This window comes from Paramisgurnus dabryanus, chromosome 14 (genome assembly GCF_030506205.2).
Source record: "Paramisgurnus dabryanus chromosome 14, PD_genome_1.1, whole genome shotgun sequence".
Taxonomy (NCBI): Eukaryota; Metazoa; Chordata; class Actinopteri; order Cypriniformes; family Cobitidae; genus Paramisgurnus; species Paramisgurnus dabryanus.
In genome coordinates this window covers 11,455,375-11,469,017 of record NC_133350.1, presented here as the reverse complement: position 1 = coordinate 11,469,017, position 13,643 = coordinate 11,455,375, and the positions used below count along the sequence as shown (strand labels likewise).

Here is a 13,643-nt window from a genome sequence, read left to right as displayed (position 1 = left end):
TTGTAATAATTTTTTAACAATCCTCAAAATATCTTCCTCCTTGTTAATCAGAACATAGAAATTTTATTTTTGTTTCTAACAACATAATTGTAAGAAAATGATAACAGAATTTTTATTTTTGGGTTTACTATCCCTTTACTGTTTCTCACTAAAGAAGAAACTTTCTGCCAGTTGGATAAATGTTATCCAGTCAGGACAAGTTGGGAGGTGTTTTAGTAAACATAACCCCCCCCCCACAAAAAAAAATTAAATGTATGGTATAATAAAACTATGCAAGCTTTGAAAAATACTGTGCATGTCAGAACGTGGTGAAGATTTTACCATTGTGGATTAAAGCCAGTTCATTTCCTATTAATAAGTTTAACAGTTCCATTGCCATAACTTTAAAACCCATTGATAGTTTATCAGTAACTTTGAATATAAAACCAAACCACCCAGATAAAACAATGGCCAAAAAATGAAGTACAAATATAGTCACTTTATTCAGGACTACAGAAAAGTATATCAGTTACATGCATGCAGGGTAATGTTGAGCAGTACTCATAATATTACATCTAACTCCCCTGTTAAACTAACACACGAGAGTATGACCGAGTTAAAAGTGCATCAAATGTTTTAAACATTTGCTTGGAAAATCTTTTCAACTTACAGTACATATTCTTCTTCATAGACTATACATAAAAAAGGACAGTAGTGGATATGGGTGCCAAAATTTCTTTAATGATACTTAATCAAATCTGAACTTCAATTATGTATTTAGGTAGACTTTGTAAGTTAGAAGTTAATAATCTCTTGACTTACACGAAGCAACCAACAGCAACAAAACTCGTTTTTTTTTTATATAATACAACAGTAGCTAAAGACCTAATTTCACAAAACATGACCAAAAAAGTTAAAGAAAACTTATTAAGAGAACTTCCTTTAACATTGATGGGAGTCTCGAATCGAAAGAAAGAGGCATCTAGACAACTAAAATGTTCGCCTCTCTAGAAAGACTAACTGATTTATCAATGGTGAACAGAGGTGAATTGACCATTCCTTCTTAAAAACCCTTAACACGAACAGTAGTCATACTCTTTACCTGTTATTTAAAAATATTGAACAAAAATGGCTGTATTAGGAAAACAGGTCAAAATCTTCAATCAGAGGCCCATAGACGAGGAAAACACAAAAGATTTTATAAAACAATACGAGGAGAAAATAGCCAGCACTGCAGTCTACAGAGATACAGTTGGTCTCGGATCGACTCATTTCCTGGCTCGGAGCGACTTGCGGGCAGCGGGTTTGGTTTTCACAGCAGGTTCAGCTTTTTCTTTAGCTGCCTTGGGTGCCGGTCGTTTGGATCCTCTGCTTGTTAGCTTTTTGACTGCCGGTGTTTTAGGTTTGCTGGTCGGTGCAGCTTTCTTGACCGGTGTGGCTTTTTTGACGGGTGTGGCTTTCTTAGGAGCTGGTTTGCTGGCTGGTTTCTTTGCCGGGGCAGGTTTTCTGCTCTTGCTCTTACTCGGGCGAGCTTTAGACCGAGACGCGGGCTTTGCACTTGGGGCCCTGCAGAAAAAGATCAACATACCGTCAACATGCAAAATGTGAATAAGCACATAGGAAAAGTCAATGAAAATAAACTTCTAATGATTTTAATGATGTATTGCTGTTTTGCAATGAAATCCAGAACTAAATAAATGACAGTTGCTCATGTTTAACTATAAAATTGCATTCTGATCAATTGTAATATTAATTTCTGTGAATTTACATTGATGTTGTCAAAATTGTAATATCCTGCAAGGAGTGATTTGACTTGTAATGTCTTAAATAAGGTTTCATTCATTCCAAAAAATAATTATTTTTTATTTTAGTCCAACTATATGGACTAAAATATTGACATTGCCTCAAGTACCTTATTGCTTTTATAAAACGGTTACCACACAATATTAAATAAAAAAATATAAGTGCAACTTTCATGAAGTTAAAGCAATAAAAAGCATTCCTTCCGCTAGAAAAAATAGTACCTGACCATGAACAAAAATGGGTTCCAATCACTGATCTATATAAATGACTGGATTGCGCATAGAACGCTTGACGTAACTGCGTGAGGTGAAGCCAGCGCAGAGTTCGAGCCGCCATCTTTGTATACCCAACCGGCAGAGAGCGTCATTAACTTCCATTCAAAATCAGGATCAAAATTTACCCCCTTTACAGCGTATCAGTTACACAAGGTTAATTTTTAGGATATGTGTACGTTAATTATTTGTTAATTCTGGTGTTATTTGCAATATTTATGTTTTAATTGGGCAGGATAATGAATTTATAAAAAAACGTTAAGGTGAGTGTGTCTGTTGCATTTGTTAATGACACGGGTATAAATAAAGTTTTTTTTGACATTCAGCTACACTGTGGCGGTCAGCGTTATTTCTCTAAATAAGTTTAGGTAACTTGTAAGTTTACAACATAATTACAAAACTAGCAAATTATTGCATGCACATACGGTACAAAGCATGAATATTTATTTAGAATATTATTTATTCTATTTTCAGAATGAGCACGTTTATTGTCATTAATACTAAATATGCTGCGGTCTGTCTGCTGATCTGATACTGTAATAAAGATGAATGTATAATAACTGTTTAAAATGCAAAATGTACAACTTTCAGTAAATAACTATTTACATGCTTTGGACGTTTGTGTTGTAATAATGTACAGGGTAACTTTACATATAAAAACGAAGACGTGTAAAGTGATGTTTTATCATTAAAATCTGATAACGTCCATTGATTTAATAGAACGTTTGGGTATACCAACATGGCGGCGCGGTGGATTCACAAGTGTGACGTCATGCGCAATCCAGTCATTTATATAGATCAGTGGTTCCAATGTGTAATATGCATGAAAGCTCAAATAAAAACAACAAACTGATACGTGTGGTTGCCAAGGGCGCAGCGATAAACATAACCTTTGGGTGAAGCGGTCATAGCTGTGTTTTATCGTGAATAAAGCACACCTATTGACCAATCAGAATCAAGGATTGGAACTAACCGTTTTATAATTTTCAATAATATTTACAAAAAGTTACTAACAAAGGTTTAAAATCTGACGTCCCAAGATTAATAGTAAACATTTTAAGGTGATGCGATATAATTTACCTCCTTTTTCGTGGAGGCTCGTCTTCCTCCGATTCTTCCTCATCAGATTCTTCTTCATCCTCTTCGTCGTCTTCATCTTCAGAGTCTTCAATTTTCCTCTTGCGCTTAAGTTTCTCTTCCTCCTTCTTTTTGAGATTTTCCATCATTTCTGGAAACAGAACCGCCGGGCTGCCAAAGACAAAACAGACAGGAAATTCCATCGCGTTTCAATTTTATCTCATGTTTACTTTCACACTTGCTTTTGGCAGATACCTTTAACCAGCAACTTACAGTGCAGATTTATTAGGAGTTTGTGTGTACTCTGAGATGGAACCTAATATGACCTCTACCAGCTGAGCTACATCAGCTCAAAACACTTATTTGTCTACCAAAAGTTTTCCCTGAAATACTATTCGAGTTTTGTTTAGCAATGAAACGTTGGAACAAGCTAACCCAGGATTAATTGACCCCTGGGTTAACAATTTCGGATACAAAAAGCCCTAAAAGCTAATTTTTGTTTCTACTTTACAATGCTTGTGGCTAGCTCGTGACGTACCTGGGATAATACGGATAGCTAAGCTGGTACGATCCGCTGAGTCCATGACCAGAAATCTGCTCCATCCAGCCCATCATCTTACACTTCTGCAAGGTTCTCTTCAAGTTAGACACTGTTGACAAGACAGGTAAACATTTACATAAATCATATTTAACTAGCTTTACACTATTAAGAGAACTGCTTGTGCACGAAAATTTGATGTGTGGCCTAAAAACAAAAGCAAGCATAAACAACCTTGGAGAGAAGAAAGAAGTCAAGTCTAACATACCGAGAAAATAACCATTCTTCTGCTGCCTTTCCACCAGAAACTTTCGCAGTGTGGTGATGCTACAGGTCTTGGGTTCGTTCATGGCAGTGATGGCGGCAACTACAGCATCTTCCAGCAGCCCACCACCCATGAGCACCTTGTTCCCTGCCTTTTTCAGCTTTAGGGCACAAAAAGAGATTCCTTGGTGAAACATTTGTTGAAACATTTAGCCGTGAATCAACTGGAGAGGACAAGAACTGACCTGGAATGTTCCAGAAGCTCCCTTGCCAGTGATCTGCTCCAGGTAGCCCTTTTCCACAGATTTTTGCAGGCAGGTCTTCAGCACTTCAGGCCTTAGAGAGGATATACGCAGAAGACAGACGTAACTAACCTGTCAGGCATGTGAACACAATTTATTTCTTGCACAGAATGCAAGCGATTTTATCAGTTGACCATATATTTTTGCATGCGAATTGCCTAGATATTTTTGTGCAGTAATGAATGCATGCCACACTATTTGTTGCGATTCACATGGTTTTGATATTTTATGAAAGCTGGTTTCATATCTGAAATCCCTTTCCAAGGATTTTGTTTCTTTCATAGCTTGTCTAAAACAAAAGTTATGGTGATCTAAAGTCATCTGATCGCTGTGATTTTTAGGAATTGAATTTTGAAGAAAAAAAACAGATGTAAAGAGAGGCAGTAAAAAAGAAGCAAAACGTTGTGAAGTATTACAAGTAAAAGTCACTTTACTTTGGTTTTTTAGTTACTTGTTGAAAGGATAGTTCACCCAAAAATGTTAATTCTGTCATAATTTTCTCATCCTCATTTTTCTAAACCTGTATGAATTTTTTCTAACACAAAAGAAGATATTTTGATAAATGATGGTAAGCATTGACTTCCATAGTTGGAAAACTATTATGGAAGTATTGTGATAAATAACAAAGAAGATATTTTGATAAATGATGGTATTTGTTTTTCCTACTATGGACAAATTCTGAAAATAGTAAGATACTCTTGTCACAATATGGGCACAAACGATCAAACGCAAATCTCTAAAAACTTAGTGTGTCCTGTTCATCTACTATCACAACTATAGACTTACAGTCAACACTAGGGTTGGGTACCGAAACCCGGTGCCTATATGGTCCGTATCTACTGGACCAAATCAGAACACAGATTTCGGTGCCTCGTTTCGGTACCTCTTAAATGCCTGAACGGTCGAGTCGACTGAAATATTTTGTTGTCTGTGGCGCAAAAGCATAGTCACACCAGCACCACACACAATCGCTAGTTAAATTATACTGCACTCATATGGTGTAAATAATTTAATGACTTACAAAATTCACGTGAATGTGAAAGTCGGAAAGCTTTAATAATACATAAGATGGAGTTAATAATAAAGTTTAATTTCTTCGCTGAGCTTAGGTGAGTTTGTCCATGTTTAAATTTTTGTAGTTTTATACTGATTAAAAAGCCCCCAAACCAATCATTTTTTTTATAAAAATCTAAGGATCTTTAGATATATTAAAGGAAAAGTTTGGTATTTTACACTTAAAGCCCTGTTTTCAGATTGTTTATGGTGAAATAGAACGGTTTTTACTGAAATAGTGACATTTGCGGCTGCCCTGAGAATTTTCGCGTGTTTGTGTTTCACACCACACCTCTACAATGGGTTTAATGGTGCACTGGAACAATCCTTCCTAAAATGCATTAAACTTTCGTTTACAAAGACGTGAAACTCACCGAGTGGTCAGGGGTGTTCACTGGTATGCTCACACAAAAATCGCTCCAAAAGATGCTTTCCAATAGCTGTTTTAGCATTCGTTGTTAACTTGTGGACCTATTTTTCCAAACGCCTCACACCCGTACATTCTTCCGCTTAGAGCTTGAATAATAGACACTCCAGCCCAGGTGGTGGCGCTAATCCGCCTTTGCCAATTGCAAGAATAGAAACAAAGTTCCCGGCGCGGAGTAATACCGTACCTCACAGGACATCTAATACAAGTCAATGGAGTTGGCAAAAACTACGATAAAACCTGTTGGAATGCGTCTTTTGGAGCGATTTTTGTGTGGGCATACCAGTGAACACCCCTGACCACTCGGTGAGTTTCATGTCTTTATAAACGAAAGTTTAATGCATTTTAGGAAGGATTGTTCCAGTGCACCATTAAACCCATTGTAGAGGTCTGAGCTGAAACACAAACACCACAAAATTCTCGGGGCAGCCGAAAATGTCGAAATTTCAGTCAAAACCGTTCTATTTCACCATAAACAATCTGAAAACAGGGCTTTAAGTCTAAAATACCGAACTTGTCCTTTAATTCAAATATTAGTTCATTTTTGTTAAACCTTCTGTTTAATCAAAGCGAGTCATTTTACTTATTCTATAGTTGTTCTGTTTTAATAAAACATAATAATGAACAAATACTAAGCATTAATATTAATGGGAAACTATGTCTTTCATTTATTTGTGTTATAAGCAGATACTATCCATCAAATTTGTTTTATTTTTACAAGCCATTTAATACAAGTGAGTCAGTCATTGAGTTTATATAATAAATAATAATCAACAAACATTTTAAAAATTAATTTTATTAAGAAATGGAAATATTTAATAATCTAACGTTAAAGATCCAATGTAGCCTACTACAGATTTTGAACTTCTTTGCCAAATATATTTTCATTTAATAAGTTCAGAACACTGCTTTAAATGGGATAATTAGGGACCAATAGACGATAACTTGGGTAACGCTAAGGGGCTGGACACACCAAAACTTTTAAATGCGGCTGAAAACGCCTTGAGGACGCCGAATGCCGGCTGTTTTTCAGCTGAGTGCCAGCTTTCGTCAGCTGGGCGCTTTGGTAGCTGTGATACTTCAGCTGCGAGCCGGTTGGTTGCTGTGGTAATGTCCCGCCCCTCCTCCACTGTGATTGGGCGGCCGTGTGAGAACTGACATTGACGAGCAGAGATTTTCTCCCAAAGTTGAATCTCTTTCAACTCTCGACGCTCAGCGCCGAGCGCGGAAAAACCGCAGAGCCCCGGTTTTCAGCGCGGAAAAAACCCGCTAGCTGCTGGCTTATTTGAAAAACGCCGAGCTTCCATTGGAAACAATTGAAAACATGCGCCGGCCGCGGGCGTAAAAGTTTTGGTGTACACAACCCCTAAGTGTGCACCTAGATTAAGATTCCTGATTTGACCAAAAATGTGAAACTTTTGAAAATAAGTTTCAAAGTGCACGTTTTTGAAAATGAAACCGTTATTGTTTCTGGGTAAGTAAAAAAAAGTAAATCTGTGTAAATGGTGATGGTATGCGCATTACTTGTTTAATCTACAGGCATGTGCGAGTACAACCATAACAGGACTGCTTAAGATAATAAGCTTATTTACGCTTCTCTAACAAAGTTTACAAAATTTAGCTGCTTTATTACAAGGATTCACTTATAGTAATAAACCTACCGCATTGTCCGTCTAAACAAAATTGCTCGATGACTTTGCTGTCTTGATTGTTTGTTTTTATCTCTTCGTAGAAGAATGTAAAGAAACACTACGCGCCTGCGCGCACAGTCACATCTACTGGCCTGCCACATGTAATGCAGTGCATTTAGTCATTTTTACGAATCTGTGTAAACCAGAATTGTTTTGATAACGCTATGGTGTGTACGCACATTTTTTCAGTAGCGCAAAGGAACAATTAGTACAATTGTTGCTATATAAACGACAGTGGGTTAGTGGTTTCACCTACTAAACCTGAGCCAAAACAGACCTGTTCTCCACGTTGAGCTGTGGGAAGTGTTGCTCCAGGTATTTCTTGATCAGGATGTAGGAAGCCTCTTTGGGTTCACACAGACGTGTGATGATCAGAGGCAAAGATTCTCCCAGCGTCTCCTTAGACCCTGCAGAAGCAGCCGGCTTCTAAAACCCAACCATGACGAAAATCAAGAGTTAAACCAAATGTTAACACAATGTTCAGCTAAACACATACAACAACGCAACAAGAAACCATGCACACAAACAAAAAGGTTAAATTGTGGCGTGCTGATACTGTACCTTCCCAATGGTGAAGCTTCCAGAGAATCCCTTGCCTTTTAACTGTGGATAAAGGTACAAATAATAAGATAAAGGCTGTTTTGATCTACTAAACAGCCATTAGTTATACAACAACAACGACAGATCACCTGTCTGACAGTCCCCTTCTCAACCATTCGCTTCAGGGCCTTTTTATAGAGAGTTTTAGTCTTCTTGTCCATTTCCACAGATGGATATTTCTTTGTCACAAACTTGATGATGGTGACTGATGATGCGCCACCCCGCTGCTCTTTGCAACTCTGTAGGTAAAGTTTTAAAATGCACAGAACTATATTATTTGAACTAAAACAATATCATTTATTAATGCATAATGGTTTTTGCCAAATGTGATTAAAACCAGAGATGCACAGATATATCGGCAAAAAATTGGCAGATACTTCAATCAAAAAAGAAATGGAAAATGCAATGCATTTGAGCTCTGTGTATAAAACACATAATGAAACATCACTAGTTTAATGTTCAATATTAATATGAATTAATAACCTTCAGAAAATGTAATCTTCAGAATTTAGTTAATATAACCACCAAACTATCGGTATCGGTCTGAATAATTGGTATCGGTGGATCTCTAATTAAAACCCTCTCTAGATGTGAAGCTAAAAATACATTGACAATCTTTATTAACATAAGAGCTCCATTGAGCTTCATCACACCTCTATTGCCTCCATGATGACTTCTTCAGCTCTGGGCTGGGATAAATTAGTCGTAGTGATTTTATTCCCAGAGATGGTCGCCCAGGAAGGAATCTTCTTTTTGACCTTTTTGCCTTTGTCATCTCCATCTTTTTCGCTGTAACATTTGAATGAAAGAAATGCGTAAACTTTAAAAGCGTTATAAAATGTTTAAAGATTTAAAGACCGCAAGTTGCATTTCATTTCTGTACAAACAGACAAAGCCCGGTGCTTACGCATTCGCTACAACTTCTTTAGCTTTCTTCTTCTTCTTGCTTTTCACTTGTTCAGCTGGCGTCTCTTCCGGTTTCTCTCCTTCATCAGGAGTCTCTCCATCGGTTTTGGCCTGCTCTTCACCGTCAGGGGTCGGTGCGGTCTCTTTCTCTCCTTCTTCTGCCTTCTCTTCATCATTTGCAGGTTTGGCCGGAGCTGGTTCGGCGGGAGCTGCTTCTTTCTTTTTCTCCTCCTCTACAGGAGCAGAACTTTCAGCTTTGGCATCTGGGGAACAGGAAACATTAAAGAGGCATTGAAAAAGCAGGCCGGTTTCTCGATAGTAAATGTTACGTTCCAGCACTCGATTCTGATTGGTCACTAGCTGTGTGTTATTTACGATAAAACGCAGCTGTGACTGGTGCACCCAATGATTCAGTGTATCACTGCGCTGCACCCTTAGCAATGTAAACTTATTTAAAACATTGTGTTACTGTTCTCAGTCGGTCAGGGACTATTTTTTCCAGTGGAAGGAAGACTTTTAGTAATTTTACTTAGATATTACTTTTATATTTGCATTGTGTGGTATGCATTTTATAAAGCAATAAGGTACTTGAGGCTAGTACCGTATCTTGAAAAAGTAAAATCTAAGGTGGTTGCATTGATTCGTGCCTAACAACGGCATTCAGCTGTGTGACTTGTGGGTAGGTAAATAATATAAATAATTTACATTTTGGGGTGAACTATTTTTTTCAACAATGCGGCTTTGATTCATTTGTGCAGATTGGGGCAGTACATACCTTCTTCAGGGGCTTTGGCCTTGGCTGCCCCTTTGGTTGGTACAGCGGATCTTCTCCGAATGGGCATGATTGTAGTCTCTGCCAACAATAAAGACATTATTATTAATATTTATTGTTATTAACAATCACAGTGGTTTTGGCCCACTTTGCAAAGTTTATATACATCTTATATTATTAGTTGGAAAAACATCAGAAACACGTATAATGTATTGTGTTATAATGCACTATACTGTGGAGAATGTACAAAATAAAAACAAAAATTTATTGAGAGGCAAGAAGACCTCTGATTTGCAAAGCAACCTTGTAAATTAAAAAGCACGCCGACGGGCACGCGCTGGGCATAAAAGCACATCAAATTAACGAGTAAGAACCAATAACCATTGTTTTATTATCTACACATAGTCTCTGTTGTTATAGGGAGTGCAAAACGTGCATAAAACCACAAATGCACGCCGTTTAACAATGCACAAGACCCTAACTGCATTTCAAAACAATATAATCGAAAATGGCCATTTTGTTCATTTATCGTGTACAGTAATGGCGCTGCGTTGCGTTGGGCTGAAAATGGCAATTGCACGAGGCTGCAAAGACAAAAGGATAAAAACACACGCGCGGCTGCAGGACGCATAAAATATACTTTAACCGAACAATGCACGATTTCAGAATGAGTTTATAACGCATACCTTGATGTACTGGGTTATCAGATGAAAGAAACACTCCCTTCCCTTTTTGCAATTCTCTGTTTACGTGCCCCTCCCCCACGTACGTACACGTAAAGGCGGAGGCGTGCACGGGTGCCTTCGCAATCTGCGCATGTCAGGCGGCAACGTCCACCGGTGTGTTCGACTTCATGTCGTCCTGCGCAGACTGATCGGCGAATTACATTCAATTACCGCGAGAACGCTTCGAAAGCTGTGCTCTCGCGGTATTGTGATATCATTACTCGATTTGTCTGCGCAGCGTCAAATCATAACCGCCGAAAGTAGACCATAACTACTGAGGCGGTTGTGAGTGACAGTCAGAGAGACAAACGATCACTTTTTTTTGGCATAAAATCAATAATAATAAGAAAATTTACATGGTCAGACGCAATTTAGGTTAAGTAGTTAAATAAAATGACCAATAAAGGCAAAACCATTTTTAGGAAAAATCTGACTAGTTTTGTTTTGACTCTAAATGTATGACATTTTTAAAACCATGGCTAATTTCCAAATTTTGTGTCTTTACAGAGGATCTTAAACTTTTTGACTTCAAGCACCCCCTCCCCTCCACCATTGTACACAACAATATTTAAAGGTACGTATGGTCACAATTTCTACCCAATAAAATATTATAGAGCTTGACATAACTAGATGTAGATTGGTTTAACTAGATAAAAACCCAAACACTATAGGAACTAGTTGTTTTTTATTTTTATTGTACTGCTTGTTTTGTCTTATTAAAAAAATATATGTGTTGTTCTTTACTGGAGGGGTTTTCACACTTTATTTTACAAGGACCCCCAAATATGACAAACCTTTTGTGAGGGACCCCCTACTATAAATATATCAATTTATATATTTATAACAAATATTGTTTGGCTAGACTTAAAATAATAATTAATGAAGGACATTTCCCACCAGGACTAAATTATTATTATTGCATACAAACACTCTACATACACATGTTACGGATAATATTATTTTATTTAACGTAGTTGTAAATAAAGGGCTTAAATATTGATGCCTTCAATATTAGTTAAGGTAATAACTCCATAAACAAGCAAACGAACAAAAAATACATACATAATATATATCATCCGTCCAATTTAATTTCTTATTTCCACATAAAGGAAAGTTAAATGACAGCAACAATTCATAATTCACCACAAGAGGACAGTATTGCAATATGATCTTACACAGTCAGATTAAATGGTCAAAAAAATGGTCCGTAGCTGTCACTAGGTACCCACTGAGGTACCCTTTCAAAAAGTACACAGATATTAGTAATTCAGAGGTACATATTGGTACCAAAGATCATAATAGTAACTAAACAGTCCTACCTAAATTGTATATAATAGGACCTTTTAACTGCCCCAGTGACAGCTTGGTACCCTATTTTTAAAAACATTTCTGACTGTAAGTCACAGGACACTTAAAGTTCTACCATACAGCATTGTTTGCCTTTACTTTATGCAACAAATTCATTTTAATGTAACAAATATTCCAGCATTACTCAATTAGGTCAACAACAATTATATACATTTGCTGTTTGGTACCATCTGATATCATCACTGTATGTTTTTGCCGCAGTAAGCTTTTGTAAGTAAATCCAAAAAATGTGTTACTTATTGGTGCAAAATATGACATTGAACAAACAGAATATGGTAGAAACAGAACACAATCTGTAAGCTTTCACTAAATCAAAACAGCACACATAAACTATTTGTGTTTTTAGAGACCTCCATGTGAAGCACCACACAATATGTCAGCTCCTGCAACCTGCTGCTTCAAAAAGACAATACAGTAAGATTTTCCATTTAAATGATGCTTATGTCTGGTTTATGATCATGGTAGATTATTCAAGATTACTGTAACGTTTATGCTTGATGTCTATTTCATAAAAGCAGTGGGATACCTATGTGGTTACCATGCCAACACAAACCTAGAGGGATAGCCCACAGTTGCCTTGGAGACATGAGTCCAATGAAAATGGCCTAAAAATGAAACAGCAATTTTTTGTAATTGTATAAAGCTCTTACGTGTCATTCTTGGACAGAGTTTCAGTTGCTTTTATGGAAACCATTAGACGAGAAGTCTTGTGCTGTGTCTCAGTTTCGCCCACTTTCACCCTTTTGTACTGGTTTTGTTGTGGCAAAGTGTGTAGACTTTGGTGTATGCTGGGACAAACTAATGTGTAAGCGAAACCAACCTTTACCTTTGGAAATATAACATTTTAAAATGCATCGAACTTACCATTATCTAGAAAGATAACATTGCTTATCCTTATTCATTCATTATCTCTGTATAATGTTTACTATTTAATATGACTTAATTTCACAAAAGCATCACTTTTTTATTTAGTGTAGTGTCAAAATAAGTGGGTAAAATAAGTTAGTGTGCATGGATCTTTACTTCAAATTTTGACCTAACATTTTACTATAAGCTACTCATTTCAACACAGATTTGGGACATTTTCGAGTACTATTGAGGATGGATGGCATTTGAATTGGGACACAGGGAACTTTTTCCAACAACATGCCTGGATGCAATGGTTCATTATAAATAGCAGGGTTGCAGATCTGGCCTAAATAACAGAGTCATGCTGTACGGGCAACCTAGTTTGAGTCCAAATGTTGGTTTGCAATTATTAAAAAATATATATTGTCATGGATTAATGAACAATTGTTTGCTTTATTATTCTAGTATTTGTTTTTCATTGAAATGAATCTTCTTTTGTGTTCAACAGAATAAAGAAACTCATACAGGGTTAAACTAGAAATGTTATAGCACAGTGGCTAGTTTTAAAATTAAATATAAATTTCCTGTTGTGGAAGTGAAAATCTGGATTTATTATATAATGCCAGTATCCTAAATTTTTATTTTGGGTTGTTCTGGGGTGCCAACCCTGCTGGAAAACCAGCATATTTCCCATGTTGGTCTATGCTGGTTTGGTGCTGGTTTAGCTGGTGGTCACCAGCATACCAGCACCAAAACACAACATATGCTGGTCTCGCTAGTATGCTGTTTTTTCAGCATATACTCTATATGAAACATGATGAAACATGAATGAAGATAAAAATGGGTGAAATTCATAAAGGCCTGTGTAGCAGTGAGTTTGTGCTCCAATGAAACTTCCTGGAGATGCCGGCTGGGAAATGAATGAAAAGCGTAATGAGATGGTTTTGTGTGATTCTTGGTGTAATGGACTATCCCAAACATGAGGAAACCAGCAGTCAATCAAATCCTTTTTCCTTT

General features: G+C 37.0%; 1 protein-coding gene across 1 annotated transcript; it reads right to left on the bottom strand.

Moving 5' to 3' along the window:
• Positions 1 to 700: 700 nt before the first annotated feature.
• Positions 701 to 10,493, bottom strand: hp1bp3 (heterochromatin protein 1, binding protein 3). Its single transcript, XM_065240822.1, has 12 exons — positions 10,371 to 10,493; positions 9,688 to 9,765; positions 8,914 to 9,175; positions 8,660 to 8,795; positions 8,096 to 8,245; positions 7,968 to 8,009; positions 7,684 to 7,832; positions 4,179 to 4,269; positions 3,938 to 4,094; positions 3,670 to 3,781; positions 3,135 to 3,302; positions 701 to 1,545 (listed from the first exon to the last, which is right to left on the bottom strand). The coding sequence occupies exons 2-12, from the start codon at positions 9,752 to 9,754 to the stop codon at positions 1,248 to 1,250; spliced, it is 1,632 nt and encodes a 543-aa protein (XP_065096894.1). The 5' UTR covers positions 9,755 to 9,765; positions 10,371 to 10,493; the 3' UTR covers positions 701 to 1,247.
• Between the last annotated feature and the right edge of the window lie 3,150 nt (positions 10,494 to 13,643).

Excerpts from the sequence above, each read along its gene's own strand:
- hp1bp3 (XM_065240822.1), bottom strand. The coding sequence starts at position 9,754 with ATGCCCATTCGGAGAAGATCCGCTGTACCAACCAAAGGGGCAGCCAAG. Across the intron at positions 8,796-8,913 it reads AAAGAAGTTGTAGCGAATGC|CGAAAAAGATGGAGATGACA; the intron begins GTAAGCACCGGG and ends CAAATGTTACAG. Across the intron at positions 3,303-3,669 it reads AGCTATCCGTATTATCCCAG|CCCGGCGGTTCTGTTTCCAG; the intron begins GTACGTCACGAG and ends TGTCTTTGGCAG.